We start from the raw sequence: 23184 nt of genomic DNA on the forward strand, positions 1-23184 counted from the left end.
TACAGTGTAGAAAGAGATATAAATTAGAAACGACCATGGAATTAGGAAGTGATCCCAAAGTGTGTTATTAAACAAAGCATCAAAAACATTAACATGTCATGTAATTTAACCACAAAACATTTGGAATTCACATATTCCTGTGGAATAGCAAGGAACAAAAAAAATACTTGATTTCTTGTGTAAGTTCAGTCCTTTTTTTTCACTGTCTGAGCAGTGGTCTCTATGAGAAATTAGGTTAAACTCATGGAGCAGAAGCTGTAAGACATGCAAGAATGTGAAGACAAACAAAATAATAATAATAATAATGATTTCATAAGATTTCACACATTCATTTTTCACTTATAGAAATTATAATCCCTGTGCATTTATAATAATCCAGATAAATAGAAACTACCTTTAAGAATGTTCTCGTTATGTCTTGTGTTTGTAAACAGGTCGCCATCAAATTAGTTCGGAAGGATGAAAAAATCATTGCCATAGCTATGGTAAGTACAATTGTTCCTGCTTACATTAAACAAAAATCCATAAACGTCATCCCTCGTTTATTTTAGTATCTATATAAAATATTACAGAAATGAAACTGATCTAGCATCAGGCTCAATCCAAACCTTATCAGTGGTTAGATTTCTGTTTGGTCTTGTTTAGATGTCTGTTCTAACATTGTATTTATAGCCTGGAGAGAAAGAAAAGCTGCCTGTGGAAGTGGCGCTAATGAAGATGGTGTCCGTGCCACCTCGCTGTAGCAACGTGCTGCAGCTCCTGGAGTGGTTTGACTTCGGTAATTTGTACGCCATCATTCTGGAAATGCCCGTCCCCTGTCAGAACCTCTATGATTTTATGGTGCTTCAGGGAGGCTGCTTGGCCGAAGCGCAGTCTCGAGACGTCATGCTGCAGGTGGTCCGGGCGTCTCGTCATTGTTGTGACAGAGGAATATTACACCGTGACGTCAAAGTCCAAAATCTGCTCATCAACACCGATACGTTGCAAGTCAAACTCATCGATTTCGGATGTGGGGACTTGCTGAAGGACAAACCCTACAAATCATACATCGGTAATTTTGTCGAATAGAATCTGAAATAAAGTCAAAAACAATGCAATAGAGAGAGAAATGTTTATTTTACTTTCAGGCACTGCTCACTTTATGCCTCCTGAGTGGGTGACTGATGGAGAGTACATGGGCATCCCTGCTACCGTCTGGGGTCTGGGCGTTCTCTTGTATTACTTGGTCACTGGAGAATATCCCTTCGAAACGAAGAAGGACCTTGATCACGGGTGCCTGGAATTAGGTCCAGACATCTCTCGAGGTGAGACGTCACGTATAATAAAGCTAGCTGTAAAACTCACGTATCTAAATGAGTTTTATATTCTTTAAATGTCCGTTTCATCAGAGTGCTTCGAGCTGATCATGTGGTGCCTGGAGCTCAACCCTGACATGCGCCCGACTTTCGACGACTTGCTCAGGCACGAGTGGTTCACGCAGGCGGATATCGTCAAGCCTAAGGTCGAACGCGAACCCTCTCCCGAAGTAGAGCCTCAGGCTCCATCCCCGTGCGCTCCAGGTAGGTCACATGTAAACATGTATACACACTTTTGGGTAAACTAATGAGTGAGCATTGTAAGATCTTTGACTCGGGGTGCACCACAGGCATGAGGCAGGGTCTTACGGGAAAAGGTTTTTCACTCTAGGTGAGGACTTCGTGCATGTATCTGAAGTATTTGAAGAAGAGCCTACGTTTCCTGGTCCTCTTATAGGGTAAGACCTGTTTTCTCTTCTACGTAATACATAATAATTGCAAGCAGTAAACCATTTTATCAGAAGTTAACAGCTATTCCAACATCTGTTGCAGCAATGAGACGAATCAGGAGGCCCTGATCCGGTTCATCCGGTGGAAGACCCAGAGGTGTCTCGAAAATATCGTTAAATACGATCAGGTGGAGACTTATTTCTTTTGGCGGATAATGGAATTGTTCTGCCGTCAAAATAATAAAGTAAGTGTTAATAAAGTTCATTATGCTCTGTAATTAGTTGTTTAAGCAAACTACCTATAATAAAAGATTACCTGAATTATGATAAGTAATAAAAGAGACAAGACTCTTTCACTAGAAAGAGGCCCCGTATATTCTGTGGAAACTCTCACTATGAAAAAAAAAATACATTAAATACCTTGGTGTATGTGTAATTCGATTGCATTACATGTGATGCGCTGGAAGTGATCTCCGTTTTCTGCCAGAGACATTTCAACGTGGGTTAAGAGCACATCATATATTGGTTCATTCAGATTCGCTTTATACAATGAGAGTTATTACAGAATATTCAGGGCCTCTTTCGAGTGAATCATGCTTTAGTATAAATATTAAATACTTCTCCTTTTATTGTTTATCTGTTTGGTGCACGGTCTTCATAACTCTTATTTAGATATACAGCTCCAAAACCTTTAAGAGTTGTGTTATTTAACCATATTTCCTTTACAGAAAGTGATAATGTGTGAAGTCGGCAGGATCCTCATCGAGGGCTACAAGTTGATTGCGAAGAATTTAAAAGTGAGTATATAATGCGTCTGTATGAATTTGTTTCTGCTTGTGCAAGCGCCATTCTGACCTACGTGCCGATTTCCGCTGCAGCATGAAGGTCCTAAGGAATGGAAGGAGTGGTGCCTTCGTCTGACGCAGCTTTTATTCTCGTCCGCACCGTCTGAGGAGCACAGAGAGGCTGTGATTATGTTGGGAGACGATTTCGGTATGAATACAGAGTAAGAGTAACTTTCTAGACCAAACCTGTCGTGGTTATATATCATGTGTCGTGCATGTAAGTTTGCATCGTGATATTGGTCCTGCTTCTCATCGCAGCCTCTAGGAAATTTCTCTACGCGGCGCATATCTGCTACGTGGTGGCAAAAGTGGAGCTGGGGTCGCGTAGCCACTTCGAACTGATCGGATGTTATAGGTATTGCGTGTGTGTGTCTGTGTACATGTGTACGTGTATGTGTGCCTGATGGCTTGCTACTGAGACAATACTGTATGTTTATTTGCACCAGTGTGCCATTTGGCGTGAAAGTCCTGGATGAAGCCGTTAAGAAAACCGAGACGTATGAATACGTGCTGTGGCTGACGTCAGGGCTGCTCCAGCCAAGCTTCCAGGTAGGAATTCTTCTTCTTCTTCTTTTCTTTTTCATTGGTCAAATTTAAACACTGTACTAAGAATAAAAGTCTCTTTTTTTTTCTCTCCTAGCACTTCAAGTTGTGTTACGCCAACCGGCTGGCCCACTTAGAGCAGTCTGAAAACGATTCATCTAATATCACCGGCCATAAATACTACGAATCCATGGCGAGGGCAGCCATCTCCTTCCCAGACAGATTCAAACAAAGCCATCTTAAACGCCTTATCTCGGTAATTAAGATTCGTAACAATCCTGAAACCGTTTCTAGGTTTCAGAGGCAAAGTATATATTTTTTCTTCATTACCTGTTTACTTTGCAATCTTGTAGGGGTGTAAAGCACTGCGAGGCGAGAATGCAGAACCCGAGTGGTTGCTACAGCTTGAGGAGCTGCACAGAACTAACAAACTAAATGCTGATGATAAGGGAGACCTGAAACGGGACTTTTCATCACCCATACATGACATGGTTTCTGAGATTCAGGACAAGATCCCCACTTTCCAGTCTCCTGGTGTGGAGCGGGGCATTCACCCAAAGGGTATGTTGAATCCAGCAAAAACATTTTACTAGTACCATACTGTAGTGGGTAGCACTGTTGCCATGCACCTCCAGGGTCTAGGTTCAATTCCCGCCGGTTCTGTATGTTCTCCCTGTGGTGGGTGGGTTTCCTCCGGGTTCTTCGGTTTCCTTCCACAGTCCAAAGACATGCAGATGAGGTTAATTGACGCTCCCAAATTGCCCGTGGGTGTGTGAATGCGCACATGAACATTGACCATAGGTCCTACCATGGTTATAAATACATCGGTCACGGTCCCTAGTTGTAATATAATAGCTTTTCGACAGCTGAACTCAAACAAGTCATTCCTCTGGATATTGGCCGTGATACTTTTTCATTCTTCATGCAGTTCAAATAACACAAATGAATGCATGTTTAACAGATGTGCTCTTATCGCGGTACTCCCTGGGAGAGCTCCTGGGGAAGGGAGGCTACGGCTCTGTCTTCTCAGGAATCCGTAAAGAAGATGGGAAGCAGGTAAATGTTCTTCACGACCCCCGTAAAAACAAACTGTACTGTATGTGTCCGTCAAAATAATCATTTAAAAACCCAAACAAACCAGGACTATAATGTTTTTTTTTTTTTTTTTGCTTTTTGTTTGTTTTTTCAGCAAAAGGTCCAAAGACCAATAGACTCATGTTGACTTTGGTGCAGTATTAATTTCACTGAGTCAGCAGAATGTTTTCACTCTTTTAGATGCTTTACATGAGGCAGCACATTAGGAGCTGCAGGGCTGTTATCTTACAGAATGCAAATTCATATTTAAGAAATATTCGATATACATTAAGCGGCACGGTTGCTTAGTGGTTAGCACTGTCGCCTTGCACCTCGAGGGTCCGGTTTCGATTCCCAGCCAGGTTCGATTCCCGCCCTCTGTGTGCATGGAGTTTGCATGTTCTCCCCGTGCTCGGTGGGTTCGCTCCAGGAAATAGAGACATGCAAATTAGGCTAATTGGGGTTCCCAGATTGCCCATAGTGTGTGAATGAGTGTGTGTGTGCCCTGTGATAGATTGGCACCCTTTACAGGGTGTACCCAGCCTCATGCCCTAAGTCCCCTGGGATAGGCTCCAGGCCCTATATACAGAACAAAGCGGTATAGACGATGAGTGAGTGAGTGAGTGGATATACAGTATAAAAAAAAAGCATTCAAGGTCCATTAAGGTTCATGATTTAAAAATGATTCATGGTGTATGTTCAGTGCTCTTTTCACTGAACTAAGAATTTCAGCTGTGGTTTTTGAGAAATGAGGTTACAGTTTGTTCGCTGATGCATAAAAGAGGCTTTTGGAACGTTCTAATTATGTCTCGTATTTCGTAACAGGTTGCCATTAAAATTGTTACGAAAAACAAGTACACAGATACCATGACCATTGTAAGTATACTTATTCATGTAACATACATGTATTCATAATAGAATACAGAAAGTCAATTAATCTAGTATCAAGACCAAGTGGTTACATTTCTACTTCGTGTAGTTTAGATGTATTCACAACAAACCCAATTCTGTTCTAATTTAAGCCCGGAGAGACGCAGGAGATTCCTTTAGAGGTGGCGCTAATGAAGATCGTGTCCAAGCCACCGCGCTGTAGCAACGTGATTGAGCTGCTGGAGTGGTTCGACCTGAGCAGTCAGTACGTCATGATTCTGGAGAGGCCCGTCCCATGTCAGGACCTCTGCGACTTCATCGACGCTCAGGACGACCGCATGTCAGAGGCGCAGACTCGAGACGTCGTGTTACAGCTGATTAAAGCGGTTCGTCATTGCTGTAACCGAGACGTATTACACCGTGACATCAAGGCCGAGAATATCCTCATCAACACCGAGACCTTGCAAGTCAAACTTATCGATTTTAGCTGTGGGGTATTGATGAAAGACAGCTCCGAGGACATATTTTTAGGTAATGTTAATACTTAATATAGAATCAAAGAGAATGCAACAGAGAATAGATTTGTTTATTTGATTGTGGCGGTGATCTTCTTGTCTTTTGCATTTAGCCAGTCCATTCTATACACCTCCTGAGTACACGATTAGTGAAGAGTACCACGGCATTCCTGCTACCGTCTGGAGTTTGGGCATTTTCTTGTTTAAACTGCTTACTGGATACTACCCCTTTGAAACAAACGATGTCTTTGAATGTGCATGCTTGGACTTTTCTCCAGATGTTTCTCGAGGTGAGACGAGTCAGAAACATCCCATCTATACGTATAATAAAACTGTAAATTTGATGTGTCTGTACATTAAAGATATTTGTGAAAAAATAATTTGGGTGGACATAAGATGATTAATAGGACACATCAAGTTGTTTTTTGGAATTTTCGTCTGTCTGTTTGTCTATTAGTTTGTGCACACATCACATAAAAACTACTGAACTGATTTTAATGGGTTTTTACAGGTGTATCTGGCCAAGCTTGAGGTAACATATAGGCTTTGTTTCAGTGCAGTCGACGAACAGGAAGAGAAGATATGCGACTTTTAAATTTAAATGGAATTTTTTTTTTTATTATTAAAATGAAAAATCGACCATGAAAAAATCATTAGTTCATCTCAAAATTCTGTTCATTTTTTATACAAGCTTATGAGTGTGCAATCGTGGTTTATGATGGACTGGTCAGTTAAAATTAAAGTATGCCTGTCAATCTTTGTGATAAATATACGATTCCATAATTCCACACAGCTAGTATATAAAAAAGCTATAAAACTCACCCAGCCAAATGACTTTAAAATGCTATTTTGAATTTTTATCCTAACAGAGTGCATTGAGGTGATCATGTGGTGTCTGGAGCTCTCCCCTGACATGCGCCCATCTTTCGATGATTTGCTCAGGCATGAGTGGTTTACGGAGGCAGTTCTGGACAAGGAACAGGTTAGACAGCAAGAATATAGTAAACGCTTTTAATATGAGATAAGGCATGCTGTGATAATAATAATAATAATAATTTTAATAATAATAGTCTAGATTTTATTATTTGTACTGAATCAGGTTTTAGTTTTGTAGCAGAGACTATAGCCTAGTCTAATTTAACATGTATTCTTCTGTTTGTTTTGCAGAATCCGCCTGAAACCAGCGATCATGAGAGCACCTGATTACACACACATATTACACATGTATTGACTTATACACCAATCAGCTATACCATATACAGTTCACCTGTCAGTGGTTGTAAACACTGACTATCATGTGAAAAAGGCACCTGAGTATCTTCAAAATGGCTGGACCTTGGGATGTTCCTGTGATGCAGCTTTAAGTACTCAGTACTGCAGAAAAGGTTAATTCTGGCTCTGATAGAAATGTGTCAGAGCACACAGTGCATTCAGCTGCTGACTGAGCACAGAGCCCATACTGACCCCAGTCTACCTCTAAAACCAAAAATATTAGACCACGTGTACTATTAATGTTATTAAAAAGCAATGCATTTATTATAAAGCAGCATAAATACATCCTACCTCAGATGTACCCCCTGCATGACAGTTGCATCTCATCATTTTCTGACCTGTAAAGCCTGCCACGGACGCCTTGTGTGAACTCAGATTGGAAGCACTGAACAAGAAAGAGAGACCGAGATCAACATGGCGAAAGATGCATCTTAACAGAAATGAATTTCTGTTGCATTGTATCATGAGAAAGGGTTCCCCTGTGAGTTCTCCTTTGGTTCCTCTCCAGGTTTCTTCCTGATATCTTGTCAGGGAGATTGTTCTTGCTACCGTCTCCTCCGGCTTGTTCATTATGGACATGTTACTGAAGTACAATTTATATATTACATTTCCATTCAGAATTACTATTTCTGTATAAATATCTAAATACAAAAATCATGTTAACTTTTAACAAATATTTTCTTTTCATTACAGTTTGGTGTGTTATATATAGATATATATATATAGTATACATACTGTAGTATTTAAAACTTTGATCACAAGTTTGGATTCACTTTTCACATTTTAGAACAATACTGGACTTTTCCAAAACTTCTAAATAACACATAAGGCATTAGGTTATTAGGTAACAACAAAAACAACAACAGTCAGTAGTTGCTGTAGGACATGAAGGTCAGCTGTTCTGGAACAGTTCTCACAAGAACAGTATTGTGTCAGGTGCGTTTGCAAAACCCATCAAGCTCCATGATGAAACTCTCTCATGAAGACCTTCACAGGAAAGCAAGACCAAAACTGACCTCTGCTCCAGATGAGAAGATCATTTAGAGTCACCAGCCTCAAAAATCACCAATTAACAACCAGATTAGAGCTGTTACGAAGGATTTACAGATGATAAACAGCAGATACATCTCAATATCACCTGTTTATTTTGGATGCCTATTGGCTTATTTTGGATCAGCAGGTGTGAAACCATAAATACTTAATTTGGTATTTCTTGTGTACAACATGTTTAGCTTTTCGCTCTGTGCATAAGACCTCTTCACTTAAGTTTAAACACCATGGACAGCGACAAAATCCTGATCAGGACAGGACGGGCATGTAGTCTTTAGGCTGTGTCCCAAACCACACACCAAGTACAGTAGTTGTGTCAGTAGGAAAGAAAGCATGCTGTCTGTGGGAGCAGGACTTTTGACGTAATGATTCCAGGTGCAGATAATGGTTGTGGAGAACACATTTGGCATTCTGTCTGCAGTACATGTGGCAGATCTACAGATGTGTCATTGATACACACCCTGACTTTTAAGAGCCAAGGACAACACATAGTGCAAAAAACTGTTACTGTTAAGACTTTTCTTGCTGAAAGTGCTTCTTTGACTGGTTTTAATTTTGGGTTTTTTGGCAGGCAGCTGCTCTCTCCTCTGGACTGGCCTACTTCACTTATACAGTTGAAGCGGAGTGACACATACAGTTAAATATTCCAGTGCTGTTATCATCTATTAACGCCACTTGTGGAATGGCTGTTTTTTTTTTTTTTTTTTTTTTTTTTAATGGCTGTATTCACGACGTAATATCATGAATGAGATAGCATGTTGTGTTCACGTCTTACTAAGGTGTGGGACGAGATACTGTATACTATTTCATTCCCAAGGCAAGTCGTGTCCCGAACATACCACCCCATTCTTATTCCTTATTAAGTCACGGGCACAACTCAGTCCCATCCCTTATTAAAAAGGCTTATTTATGTATTAGTAAGAAAATTTGTTTTCCCTCAGTGTCACCAGGGGCTCTGTACAGCTTAAATAGATTACAAAAACAACACACAACGGTTTACAGTATCTGAGTATAGAGGGTAAATGGTTTTATAATCCTTTACACAATAATGGGCAAAATGTAAAATAAAAAAAGGTATTAGTCCAAATAAAAATAATGTTACTAAAACCAGACATTAAAGACATTATTATTATTATTATTATTATATGACCTTATCTGTGAGCTGACAATAAATCTAATTATACTGTAGAATTTAATCTTTAAAGGTATTGAGTCTGTTTGTGCCAGGAATTATTAATTAGTTTAATATAAATAGATAAATAGATACTTTAAACAGGTGAACATTTTAAGTGATGATAATGCATGAAAAAGCAGGGAAACTGAATTCTCAGTGAAACACCTGTTCTCTGCCGAGTCACAACCAAAACATTTTAATTAAAAAATTTTGATAATGTCCAGTTGTTTCGTTTTTCCGTGGCCTATTATCAACACAGAAAACGAAAAAACGACCTGAATTTTTGTTGTTCAAACACACTATAGCCGCTGGCGCTGTACTGATCAAACAGATGAGACACATAAGAGCTAGTCCGAGGGGGGCGCTCGCACCTCCATGGTGGCAAGCCGTGATCGTATAGTGGTCAGTACTCTGCGTTGTGGCCGCAGCAACCCCGGTTCGAATCCGGGTCACGGCATGTTTTTATTTCATGATCATTAAAAAAAAAAAAATTATAATAATGTAATTACATACGTCTTGACGTGGCACGGATAAAAATGTTCGGGTGCTCAATACTTTCAGGTTTTTTATGACAAAAAATACAAATGGTAAATACAGATCTACATGTTTTTTTCATGCTTGTGCAACAAGCTGGGTGATATTTGTTAATCATTTTAAATTGCATTTCTTTCACGTTTAATTTAATTTAACATTTTAAATATTTTAAGAATTAATCCATGATCATTACTATGCGTTGATTCTTGGTGTGATCTCTTGTAAAGTCACCAAAATAATAATAATAATAAAAAATAAACATTTTCCTATACCTACACTATTGCACATTTTGGTACTATAGTATTGATTTGTAGCTGTGAGAAAATAACCAGAGGATTTATATCTTAGCATGTGCTTTGCATCAAGTGCACAATTATTAATTTTAAGTTAATAATAATAACAAGTTCCTTGGTTTGTCCGCTGTCTTTACTGACGTCAGGAGAGATACGATCAATATATATATGAAATGTAAGGATAAAAAAAAGTAAACAGATAGAAAAATTAAAATGTGTGTTATTGACATGGTGAGTCTTTCTGTTCCGAGATATTTCTTTATCATTTCAGGAAGGAGTCTCCAGTTTCAGCACTTTGGAACGGTCTGTAAGTGGAGTTTTGCGCTTTTCATATTTCTCTGTGATATGACACGTTTCTTATTTTTAGGTCTCATTTACTTTTAGACAGGGGAGGGAATAAAGTATTATTGAAGAAAGTGCTGTTTGTAGAGATCTTTACAATTACTATAATGTAAGCGATAAAAGGAACTAACAGGTCCTGATTCAGTGTGATGGCTCAAGCTGATAGGACATGTAATTTGGATGAAAACTTTTTTTTTTTTAAACAATGAAAAATTTACAAACTGCTGTAGTAAAAGCGGAGCAAATGTCCGTTGAAGGCGTTGGAAATAACGTCACTTGGCTTGTTTCTGCGAGCGATTATTCGAGCCTGACGTCACTTGATTAGACCTGCCTAGCGTCACGTGATTAGACTCCGTCAAAATGGCGGACCGTGATCCAAACAGTGAAGTTCAAAACAATGATGTTGAAGAGGAGAGAAGTGCAGCGTCACCTGGGGACCCGGACAGAGAGACGGAGGGACAGACGGACGGACAGAGGAGGGATAAAGCGGCGGAGAGCTCGTGGTCGGCGCCTATTTTATCGTTTGCACGAAAAGCGTCTGAAACTCTGAGCAGCGCCGGATTGCGGAACCCCTTAGTGCCGGGGGCTGAGGCTCCAAACCCGGACCCCACTGAGTCTACACACCAGGGTAGGACAGGGGGGCTGGCACGAGGGGACTAGCACGAGGGGACTAACTGACAGTTAATATCTGAACAGCAGGGTGTATATGTGTGTTTGTACTTTGGATAACTTGGGCAGATCTCTGTAGTGTGTGTGTGTGTGTGTGTGTCAGTCTTCACAATGCATGTTTATAACCATTTCCTCTTCTCTTTAATACGAAGGTCTTATTGTCATATAAGATTCATATGAAAAAAGACAAGTAACACACACACACACACACACACACACACCCTGTGGTTCTTACTGCACATACACTGAACACTCGTGATATTATCCCGAATCCTGATATTATCACATTATTGCAGATTCGATTAATATTACAATTCACGATTCTATATCACAAACATTTATGACCGTTCTTACAGTCGGAAATGGTGTGGGTGTTTAATTTTTGTGTGGTACGTGTGTGTAATGAGTGGGTTCGAGACTAAGTCACTCAGATTTTGCAACTGCATAAAAATGCGTTTCTGTTGCACCACCTGGACGTTTCTGCGCTCGATACAGAATCGTTTATATCTGAGGCTGTTTACAGACACGGCCAATCAAACTGAATACCGGACACTTCTGGTCACTGGCTGATCGACCACTTCATCTCTATTATAAATGTAAAATTTTTTATATAAAAATCTATTTTGCAGTCAGTGAAACAATACATGAATCGCCACACAAAAGAATCACGGAATTGTATATATATTAATTATTTATTTGTCCTGATTCAATATTATTCTTTTAGATTTTGCTAAACAAACAGCAAGTAATTTGCTTGAGGAACTGCAACATTTTACCACTCGAATGGAAACGTACATAAATAAAAAAATAATAATAATTAAAGTCGATTTTGGCATCAATGTGGCGAAAGATGAATTGTAATTGACTCTATTGTCAATTCGTGTATTAATGATTTTTCTCGTGGTAAAGTTCTGCAGTTTCTTGTATTGCTTTCATGAAGTGTATTATTTTTTTAAACATTTAACCTCTCCAGCAAGAAATATCACTAGTGCTTCTCTTTAAACCAAAATGTCATCACGTTCGTGGCTTTCTTTTATTTGCCCATTTCCTGTCTCTTTGTGTCTTGGCAGCTATGAAGGATCCGGTGGCGATCGAGCGGTCCAATCTGTTGTCCATGATAAAACTCAGTATAAAAGTTCTGATCCAGTCCTCACTCAGCCTGGGTCGGACGCTCGACTCGGAGTATCAGCCTCTGCAGCAGTTTTTTGTTGTACTCGAGCACTGCCTTAAACACGGACTCAAAGGTACAATTCAGTTTAAAAGCTTATGAAATATCCTGTTTGTGTAATCTGTGCATGGGCCGTGTGTACATTCTCTATCCTGTGAATGCGCTGCAGTGAAGAAGTCCTTTATCGGTCATAACAAATCAATCTGGGCTCCTCTGGAGCTGGTGGAGAAGCTGTGCCCCGAGTCTGCCGACCTCGCCACGAGCGTCCGAGACATGCCTGGACTCAAGTGAGTCCCCACCTGTGTCTTGGTCTGTGTGTGTGTGTGTGTGTGTGTGTGTGTGTGTGTGTGTGTGTGTGTGTGTGTGTGTGTGTAATGTAGTACACATTCAGGTGTTTAATCAGACCATGTCAATGTTAAGATAATTTCAGTGTTAAGATAATGAGAGGGACTTTTACAGCAAACTCTCTGGTTTTATTTATTGTCTAATCATGAAAAATCTATAAAGATTACATTTAAATCCAATTTTGGGAAATACTGAAATAGCTGTGTGATTTAGATAGGAATGAAAATACATTAATGCAGATTATACTAGAAACTAAAATTTTAGACTCTGAACTTTTCCTGGGAGGAAAAAAATATTGTAATTTTTTTTTTAAAGAAAACGTTGTTCCCATGGATCATATATGAAATGTGTACTGAGTATCATAAGAACACAGAAAGGGACATGGACAGGGTGTCCATGGCAACATGTTGAGCAAAATCCCAAAAAATTTTTTATAGTTGAATGTTGAGGAAATGAGTGTAAAGGTGAGCATGTTGTACATATTTTATTAATCAAAACCAGTCAAAAGTTCTTTGAACAGTTGATATTGAGATGTATATCTGCAACTTCTGTTCTGTAAAGCTTCATAACGGCTCTAATCTAAAGTTCTGTTTGTTAATTGGTGATTTCTAGATTTCTAGCCTTTATAAATCACTCCTGAGCTCCGTATAGTGTATGTGCTAAAAGCCTTCCAGAAATGATAAGATTGGATTAGATTCAGCTTTGTCGCTGCACATGTGTGGTGCAAGGCAGCGAAATACAGTTAGCATCAGAAGTGCATTTTCGCAGCGCAAAAGAATTTGCATACACAAGCAGTACACAGTGACGGAGGTAAATACGAAAATTATGTGACGAGTTGACGTTTCCCCTTGTACAACAAATGATTTATTTTTTTTGTCCACTGTTTGTTTTTCTCACAGGACGGGCCTGGGCCGAGCTCGAGCCTGGCTGCATTTGGCTCTCATGCAGAAGACAATTTCGGATTATATGAAGGTTCTTATAAGCAGGAAAGACCTCCTGGGGTGAGCGGCTACAGTAAATCACAAATCCTATTTATACCTTTTGTACGGATTGTCCTGGCTTCGTCGGGGCTTTGGAATTCTTAGCTCTCTTTGTAAAAATGTCTGTTTTGGTTTTGTGGTTAATCAGCTTAATTTACAATGAAATAGTTATATTAATACTGAACGCCAGGGTGATGATAATTTAGATCTGTTATAGGAATTGAACCTAAACCCTACTGAAAAACCAGCTGTGACGTTTCAGTAGTGCTGTGTTTGTACATGAATTATACTGTATAAGTGTTGGAGTGTGTGGTTTGTAAAGAGCTCATGTTTGTCGTTCTGTAACAGGGAGTTTTATGATCCAGGGGCGCTGATGTTGGAGGAGGAAGGCTCTGTGGTCGTGGGCATGCTGGTGGGGCTGAACGTCATCGACGCCAACCTGTGTGTGAAAGGGGAGGACCTGGACTCTCAGGTGAGACACGTGACACAGATGTGAGACACACACACACACACACACACACACACACACACACACACACACACACACACACACAATTGATTTGGATTGAGAGTGTGTATTACCTTGGCGTTGCAGGTGGGTGTCATAGATTTCTCGCTGTACCTAAAGGACCCTCAGACAACTGAGACCCCTCAAGAGTGAGTAACGCCTCCTTAGATCAAAACCGCTAACAAAGCTTTTGTTTTTAAATTTTAATAATTACTTCCTTTCCCTATAATTTGGAATTTTATTCATTTTACAACATTATTTCTATCATAACTAATAATCAATAATCGAAGACGGATATTCAATCGAGGAGAGATCTTATTAAATGTTCTGGTCCTCGGTTGTGTTAGTTGATTTGCTCTAATGCTCATTTGTTTATTGTAACGACTAGACAAAGCTTAAGGAAGGTACTGTATGAGTCTCACTTGTGCAAGTCTCAAGTTTTTGCTATCTGTTACTCTTAACTGAATTATCATTTAAAAATTATTTAAATTAAACCACAGATTTGAGTTACACCAATGATGAGTCAGTGTACGACATCAAGCTGGTATCACCTAAGACCGTAAAAGTTTTTAAAAAATTTATTAAACCCTATATCTATTAAAAAATAAATTATTCGATGTAATTTTACAAATAAGCATTGTAAATAAAACTGGAAATTTAGGTTTGTTACATGGCTTAAATTTACAGATCTGGACAAATCTATAAATCTGTACATTTTTAATCCTTTTTTTAAAATCTGTAAAGCAGTTTAATCGGACCGCCTTTTGCTTTGATTACAGCTGTCTCATCGTTTCAATAAGCCCATGCAACATCACAACATTTTTTTCGAGTCACATTAATTTATTTTCAAGATCTTAAGATTTTGCCAGACCGCTGTGTAAAGAATTCTCCAGCACATCCCAGAGATTCTTATTAGGGTTAAGGTCTGGACTGGATTGCATTTTTTTTATTTTTATTTTTTTTATTGCAATTAGTCTCCCTGAAAGGTGGTTTTCTTAAAGATGCACAGTTGTTTAGTCCCAGTCCCTTGAGTTCTCTTCACACTGCGAGTGTGTGGAAATGCTTTTACTCTCAGACAATTTAATTAATCTCATGATTATTCAGGATGTTTCTCTGACCATATTTCTTCACTAAAGATGATGATGGGTCACCACTAACCTTCCAGGTTTTAATGATGCATTTTACATTATTTTACCTCTGTGTTTAACTCAGGAGTTTCAGTAGTACAGTATCTCCTAGTTGTTTTCTTTGCTTGATGCAGGGACAATAATTTGACCCTCTTCTGAAACAGAGTAACATTTTTGCCAGGACCACCGTCTTTTTCTCACTGCACCACTTTGGGTTCAATAAAACATATTAATCGTTGCAGTAATTATTAATAATTATCTGTTTTTCTAAAACACATGCAGGTGGTGATTTATTATTGCAGTGTGATCAGTCCTTTATTTTATGGTACAGCAGCATTTACAGACCACATTGTCAATATTAGATCAGATTTTATTGCATTTTTGTCTGTTACCACTGTGTTAGCTAACAAGTGACTCATAGTCATTCACATGAGAGTCATAAACATGTTTTATAAAGAATTGGATGAATAATTATGATTCAGTATAAACTGGCAACAGTGTGAATCATTTTCCTCCCGATGCGCTGAATCACATCAGCTAGTTTACCTTTTTTTTTTTTTTTTGTAAGTGCACTTACTTTTGAGCAGGATAAAAACACTTTAAACAACTATTATAATCATTAATTTAAATAATTTGTACATTTTGCATGTTGTGTTTTTAAATGTAGTGGATAAAATATTAACAAAACATTAGTGGACGATCCAGTATACTGTATCAGTTTATACTGGTATACTGGGAATACTGCACTTTCCCAGTATTCTGATTTATGTATGTTCATAAGTCTTGTTATTTTTAAAGTATAATATTTGGTTTCATCCTGTTTTCCTTTTCAGTGACTCTAAAATGACCACGATTCTGGACCAGAAGCACTATATAGAAGAGCTGAACCGCCACCTGAGCGGCACAGTGACGGACCTACAGTCCAAGATGGACTCGCTGGAGAAAACCAACTCTAAACTCATAGAGGAGGTCCGAGTTTAAAAAGTGTTTTTTTTTTTTTTTTTTATTCTCAGAATTAATGAGTGCTCTTTTAATTACATATAAAATAAATATATATGTGTGTGTGCAGCTCACGGCAGCGACCGACAGGATCAATTCCCTGAGAGAGGAGCGGGAGCAGCTCCAGCAGGAGAACACCAACATCCTCGAAACCAGCCAGAGGAAAGAAGAGGTGAGGTCTAGAAGCAGAGCAGTGATTACAGCAGTGCATTATGGGTATTATTATAGCTAACAGTGCAGTGGAAAAGTGTTATTTCCAGGATTTTTTTTTCTTCATTTATTTTTTATTTTGCATATAATAAATGATTCAGATCGTCAAATTAATTTAAATATTACACAAAGATAACCTGAGTAAATACAAAACACAGTTTCTAAATGATGTTTTAATTTATTATTTAAGGAAAAAGCATTCAGTGGCTCTATGTGTACTCTTGTATTTGTAATACTTTTTCACAGCTCTGTGTGTGTGTGTGTGTGTTTTCTGTTCCTCCAGGTGACTCTGCAGGATAACCAGGTGGAGCTGGAGACCTACAAGCAGACCAGGCAAGGTCTGGATGAAATGTACAACGTGGTGTGGAAGCAGTACAAGGAGGAGAAGCGCATCCGGCAGGTCAGACACACACACACACACACACACACACACACACACATCAGCATGCGTCAATGGTATCCGTACTCAGGTGTGGTGTGGTGTGTTGCTTATGCAGGAGCTGCAGAAGGAGCTGGACCTCCAGGTGGGTCTGAAGCAGGAGATGGACGTGGCCATGAAGCTGCTGGAGAAGGACATTCATGAGAAACAGGACACACTGGCGGCGCTGAGACAACAGCTGGACCAGGTCAAGAATCTTAACCTGCAGATGTTCAACAAGGCACAGGTAACGAAATAGTGTTTGTCTTCTTTAGACAGATATACTGTATGTAAACATTTTATTTTGTCCAGAAATAGGCTTGATGGTCTTTTATTTAATCGATTACGTCGCTTATTCTTTATTCAGGATCTCATCCATCTCATTTATTAAGATATCTTTTACTTTTTTAGATGTCCGGTGTCAGTTTATTAGATTTAGTAGGAGACAGACATTGATATGTTAGTATCAAATGGAAGCAGATATCATCGATTATTTATTTACACAGGTGAAGGTCCTGTATTTGTGGGACGACATATTAGGATAGAAATGGAGTTGTATGAAAAACTTCTCTCTGTCTCCCCCTGCTGGTTGTTAAAGGACACCGACAGCGTGGTGCAGAAGAAGGACGAGGAGGCCGTGAAACTGGAGGAGAAGATGAAAGAGATGGAAACAACGATGAAAGAACTGGAACTGAGGTGAAGCTCTGAACTGACTCACAGAAACATGTGAATTAGCAAAGATTTAACGTCGCAGCCTCATACTTTATTATCCATCCGCACGCTGCAGGTTACAGAACTCTGAGAACGGAAGGAAGAGCACGGAGGAGAGTCAGAGAGAGCTGTGCTCAGAGATGAAGGCCAGAGTGGACTCTCTGCAGAAACGCCTCAGCGACCTCGACACACTAAGGTACCGCAAGGTTTATGTTTTAAAGGTGCAGAGAAGCCAAAAATCACATTTCAAAAAAGATGTAATTAACATCCAGACTGGTGTTCCTGGGTCTTTAACGAACAATCATGAGTTTCTGTTTATTTTCCGTTACGAATGTCACATTAAAACGTAAGACTGAGTGTTTGTGCATGTTTGCACGTGCTCCTCAGGGCGGGGCTGGAGGCGGAGTTAAGCAGGGAGAAGGAGCAGAGGCAGAGTCTTCAGAGAGATCTGCAGCGCGAGCAGGATAACAGCGCTGAACTCCGCACACAGCTGCAACAACTGCAGGGCCTTCAGATGGTTAGAGACACACACACACACACACACACACACACACCTGGTTTAACCTTTTGGTAAAAAATAAAAAAGTAGAAGTCTGATGGTGACATAGGTGTCGTGTGGGTCGTCAGCATCAGGACACAGACGGAGAAGACTGCAAGAGCTCTGACCAAAAAAAAGTTGTTGTTTTTTCCCATGTATATGAGGAGTTAATTCAAAGGGAATTAGAAATAAACTTTAAAAGAAATTCCTTTTATACTATATCACTGCTGAATCCTCAAATCTGATTTGTTAGAAAGTTATAATTGATTTAACCGAGTTAACTGAGATGGGCAGGCAGAAAATCATACAGTAGGTTCTTATTAATCGGTTACGGATAGACATGCACTCACTCACTACTTGCTTTCTTACATTATTTCTTCCTTCTGTACTTACTTAGTTACTTCTTTACTTCCTTAATGACCTACTTAAGGAAGTAGGCAAGCAAGTATAAAAGTAACTAAGTCACTTAGTTACTTCTATGCTTGCTTGCCTACCTTCTTCCTTAATTACTTCTTTACTTCCCTAATTCCTTCCTTACTCACTCACTCACTTACTTACTTCTTTACTTACTTTCCCACTTACTTACTTACTTACTTACTTTAAATTCCCGATATTCAGTAGCATCAGAGACAGGTTTTTTAGGTGTGACTGCAGACTGTATATCTTGCGTATAGTCAGTAGACACGGGGTAATGTAAGAGCTGACCAAGAGCTGTTACAAGTGCAATGCTAATAACAAAAAGCTACAAGATGTATATAAAGAATATAATTAAGCAAATAAGTCATAAGTAAAAAAATAAATAAATAAATAAAGTGAAGTAGAATATTGACGTGCAATTGTAGTTATGATAAAGGTGACACCAGTGCGAGTAATAGTGATGGTGCAAAGAACAAAGGATATTCAAGTATATTATTATTTCTGTAGTAATATTCATAGTAAGGTGGACACTGCAAATAAGGTTTATTTTAAAACTCTTAACCACATTTTGTTCTTAAAAAACAATCAATCCTCTTAGAGATGATCATGATGATGTAATAGTGATTATACCATCACTGATTATTTTCCCATAACAGCACATCCCGTTCCTAAGTTAACAAAGTAGTGTACTATAGTATGAAAACGTATCCACAGTGTCTCCGTCGTGTCCCTGAACCGTAAACAAGATCCCTTGTTTGTAACAGGAGATACTGGACCTGCGTCAGGAGAAGAAACAGCTGCAGCAGCTGTGTGAGGAGCAGGAGCAGGCGCTGCAGGAGATGGGACTTCATCTCAGCCAGTAAGACTGGACAGACAAGACCGTTATAACCGTACGTGTAGAGTTATTCACCATGCATGATGTACACTGTGTTCTCATCTTCAGGTCCAAACTGAAGATGGAGGACTTTAAAGAAGTTAATAAAGCATTAAAGGTAAGCAGCTAGGTAAGGTTTATACTTAAGGTGCATTAACAATCACTGTTAACAATTTAAGGTGCATTAATGAGGTGAAATAGTGTAAAATTTAAGGTGCATTCAAGATGTAGAAAATGCTATCAAATAATACAGTGGAACCTCGGTTTACGAGCATAATTCGTTTCAGAAGTGCACTCGTATTCCAAAACACTTGTAAACCAAATGTAATTTTCCCATAAGAAATAATAGAAACATAAATTATTCATTCTACAGCCCATAAATAAATAAATACATAAAAATAATAAATACAAAATATAAAGTCAAAACAAATTAAGCTGCACTTAACCATTCAAAAAAATAAATCCTGGCAGATAAGTGTTTCCGTTTGTGCATGCAGGCACTGTGTGTGTGTGAGGCTAGAGTAAGTGGAGACTCTTGCTTCCAGCCCATCCTGTCTCCCCCGTCTCATCTTTCACATTAAAACTTTCTCATCCCGTTTAAACACACACACACACTAACGGAAAGATTGTTGTTCTCTTTTAAATTATTAAAACCTCTCCGCTTTATTTAATGTTGCTTGCGACAGTGTAACAGCCTGATAACTCATGCTGGTGTAATGATGAGATGGACAAACTGGTCGATGCCCGTTTTCTTTATTTTCTGCATTGTCAGGTTATAGTACAAACTTTCGGGTGGATCCTGCACTTAAATCCAACAAAAAAAAAAACTACTGAAGAACAAAACTCAGGCTCTAGTGTGTGTCTCTCACCTTAATTTCTGTGCGCGTGTGTTTGTGAAGGGGGTTCTCACACACACACACACACACATAGCTGGCACGGTGTCAAATTACGATCGCGCGCACACACGCACACCGCGATGAGGAAGAAAATAGATTTTTAACCTCTGTTTTGAGAATTTCTTTTGCTTTACTCGCGCACACACAAGTATGTTATAAGAAACAGTACACGCGCTGTAAAATGTTTTACACACACTGGGTCACAGTTGTTATAGTAAATCGTACACGCGTGCACGGATGTTGATTATACCATTAAAAGACGGGCACTAAGACCCAGCAGGGGAGACGATTCTGAAGTGCAAGAGCGAGAAAAAACTTTGGCTTAGTTGTGATCACGTGACGCTCGGGGTCAAAACAAGAAGTGCATGCGTGAAACATGATACTCGGTGCTCGTAAAACCAAGATAATACTCGTTTTTCAAGTCAAAATTGATTAAAAATCTTTGCTTGTCTTGCGGAACACTCGTAAACTGCGTTACTCGTAATCCGAGGTTCCATTGTATATGAGTATGAAAATACAGCTTCTATGTACATGTGCATGATGATTATATATACAGGTAGGAATGAAACTGTACATAGGGTGCCTCAGCACGGAGTAATGGAGAGAATGAACCAGCAAATACTAATAAAATAAAAAAGAGGATGTAATGAATGAAGGGTGTGACCTTAGTGCACTGAAGACAAAATGTATATAAGAATATTTATTGTGATGTCAGAGAAGGAGATCCCTCTCCAGACACAGATCAGAGTTCTCGTAATGTAAGGACGTCCTGTAGTGTTTGTTCTGTCTCAGCGGAGCTAAGGCGTCTCTTACTCAAGGTGCTCCGCTCTTTATCCAGTATGTTGTGGAGATAAGTGATGTCATTCAGAGGAGCAGAGAGATCATGTGACATCATCCTCCAAATCTGTATTAAGTGGGCGTGGCCTTGTTTTTCTTTTCTTACTACTTTTCTGTCTTCATTCCTTTTTTCTTTCATCTTTACTTCTTTTTTCTTCATTCTTTTCCCTTTTTTCTTCCTTCATGTTTTTTTTTCCTTTTTTCTTTTCTTTCTTCTTTTCTTTCTTCCTTGTTTTCTTTTCTTTCTTTTTTCTTTTCTTTTTCTTTTTCCTTCATTTTCATTTCTTGTATTACTTGTATTACTTTAAATCTTGAAGCATTAGTCTAAACCTTGCAGCTCGAACTGTGGTTAATAAAACTCCTTGTTTGCTTCATGTCCTTGTTTAGGGTCAGGCCTGGCTGAAAGACGACGAGGCCACGCAGTGTAAGCAGTGCCAGAAGGAATTCTCAATCTCTCGCAGAAAAGTGAGCTTCTTCGTCTCCAAATCTGTGTTCTGTATTCGGCTTCTTATCTGGATTTGTTCTGTTTATTAGATTTGTTGAGCTAGTTTTTTTTTTAGCTAACGCCTCCCTCACGTCTCTTCCTTTCAGCATCACTGTAGGAACTGCGGCGACATTTACTGCAACAGCTGTTCCAGTAACGAGCTTGCGCTGCCGTCGTACCCCAAACCGGTGCGCGTTTGTGACGTCTGTCACGCCCTCCTGCTCCAGAGATGCTCCAGCAGCTCCTGACGCTCATCGTCTTATAAAACAGCAAATGTGACCTTACGAGTGGCCGACTAGATAAATAATAAATATGCATTGCCGTTTTTAAGGGGGTCCAAAAGGTTTTTAGCCAGCACGTGATGGAGGAATTGGAGAAAAAAAAAAGTCATATGCAAAGTTTTTTTGTAATTTCTTCTACAGGGAGAATTTTGTAAGAATATTAACACAGTGAAATGTGATGTATGATCATACTAATGGTAATGATAATGATTTTATTTTTCTCTCTTTAGCCTTTAATCTCCATTTTAAGGAGAAAAAAAACTAATGACTTAAAAATAACACTTTTTTTCGTAATCTTTCGAAAACTTGCAAAGGGAAAAGGTCCAAGATTTCTTTTCAATCACGTCAATCATTTTCTAAATGTGATTATAGGAAATATAAATAAAGTGCTTTTCTTAAAACCGTGTTGTACGAGATTGGAACCAACTGCCCGCATGTGCAATATCATTATAAATAAAACAATCTATAAAGCAGTTTTTTAGGCTGGGTTGTATTTAAACAGAAGCAAATAAGCTACTAGTGATGAGAAAGATTTGGCACAGGACTTAGAGAATCTGATGAAAAGACAATAGACACTGGGTCTTACTTATTAAACTGATTAACATGCAAATTATTCATGAAAATTCATACAGTATATGGTCTGGTCAAGTCAATACAAACTGCTGTATAAACAGAAATTATTAGTCCTATATATTATTAAATATTTTTAATTGGAAGAATCTAGGATGGGAAATAAAATCGATTGTTATAAAGCACGATTCCTTTGTCTCGTGATTCACGTATCGCCACAAAATAGATTTTTTATTTTTTTTTAATAGAGATGAACCGCTCGATCAGCCAGTCAGCAGGATTGTCCGATTGTTCAGTTTGATGCAAGAGACGCATTTTTATGGCATTACATTATCAAAAATCACATGCGTTAAAACCCTCTGATCTGCCTTTTTCTCCAAACTCCAAACTGTAAGCGAATTAATCTCAAACCTGCTCATTACACACATTTACACCCGTCTCACAACACTAATTTGTTAAAAAATGACATGCTTCAGAAGCTGTATGCACCCACACGTTCACTATCAGGTTAAGTTTTGAGACTTCGGATAATTCCACAACTATTTACACATTTTATACCGTGTGGTTGGAGTGAATTATTTGCTAAATTTGTGTAGAAATAATTACGGATGATGATATGACAGAGACGTGCTGCTGAGTAACAGTGTAGCTTTGTGTTCAATGTAATTCATAGTTAAATGTTAAACTCTTGTATTTGAAGATTGTATTGTTTAAATGCTGCGTTTGGTTTTTAATTGAAAATATAAGGAACGGGATACATTAAATTTCTTATAAAACTTTTTATAAAGGTTTAAAATTGTTACAAAACTGAAAAAAAAGTAGGTGGTAGGTGAAAATGTCGTGATCTGGATGTGACTACTGATTCCCGTCCCTTTCTAAAAAACGACTTGTTTTAT

At 38.8% G+C, this 23184-nt stretch overlaps 2 protein-coding genes and 1 non-coding gene across 3 annotated transcripts; all 3 read left to right on the plus strand.

Annotated features, from left to right (window-relative positions):
• The first annotated feature begins 440 nt into the window (after positions 1-440).
• On the plus strand, positions 441-6794 carry LOC128531815 (uncharacterized). Its single transcript, XM_053505962.1, has 18 exons — positions 441-485; positions 673-1051; positions 1128-1304; positions 1389-1559; positions 1687-1753; positions 1848-1989; positions 2473-2541; positions 2623-2737; positions 2848-2944; positions 3036-3138; positions 3230-3388; positions 3486-3693; positions 4094-4188; positions 5032-5082; positions 5229-5607; positions 5705-5881; positions 6461-6573; positions 6759-6794. Exons 1-18 carry the CDS (start codon positions 483-485, stop codon positions 6792-6794), a joined length of 2541 nt encoding a protein of 846 aa, XP_053361937.1. The 5' UTR covers positions 441-482.
• A 2678-nt stretch (positions 6795-9472) lies between these two features.
• trnah-gug (transfer RNA histidin (anticodon GUG)) lies at positions 9473-9544 on the plus strand. The gene has a single exon. It is a non-coding gene; the product is annotated as a tRNA-His (tRNA).
• A 1064-nt stretch (positions 9545-10608) lies between these two features.
• rufy1 (RUN and FYVE domain containing 1) lies at positions 10609-22532 on the plus strand. The gene is made up of 17 exons (XM_053505395.1): positions 10609-10884; positions 11996-12169; positions 12263-12380; positions 13338-13439; positions 13767-13890; positions 14014-14075; positions 15887-16022; positions 16123-16224; positions 16546-16662; positions 16760-16927; positions 17279-17376; positions 17468-17587; positions 17779-17908; positions 19111-19205; positions 19290-19338; positions 21341-21418; positions 21545-22532. Exons 1-17 carry the CDS (start codon positions 10617-10619, stop codon positions 21683-21685), a joined length of 2082 nt encoding a protein of 693 aa, XP_053361370.1. The 5' UTR covers positions 10609-10616; the 3' UTR covers positions 21686-22532.
• Positions 22533-23184: the final 652 nt, after the last annotated feature.

The sequence above is a fragment of the Clarias gariepinus genome, chromosome 10, assembly GCF_024256425.1.
Source record: "Clarias gariepinus isolate MV-2021 ecotype Netherlands chromosome 10, CGAR_prim_01v2, whole genome shotgun sequence".
NCBI lineage: Eukaryota > Metazoa > Chordata > Actinopteri > Siluriformes > Clariidae > Clarias > Clarias gariepinus.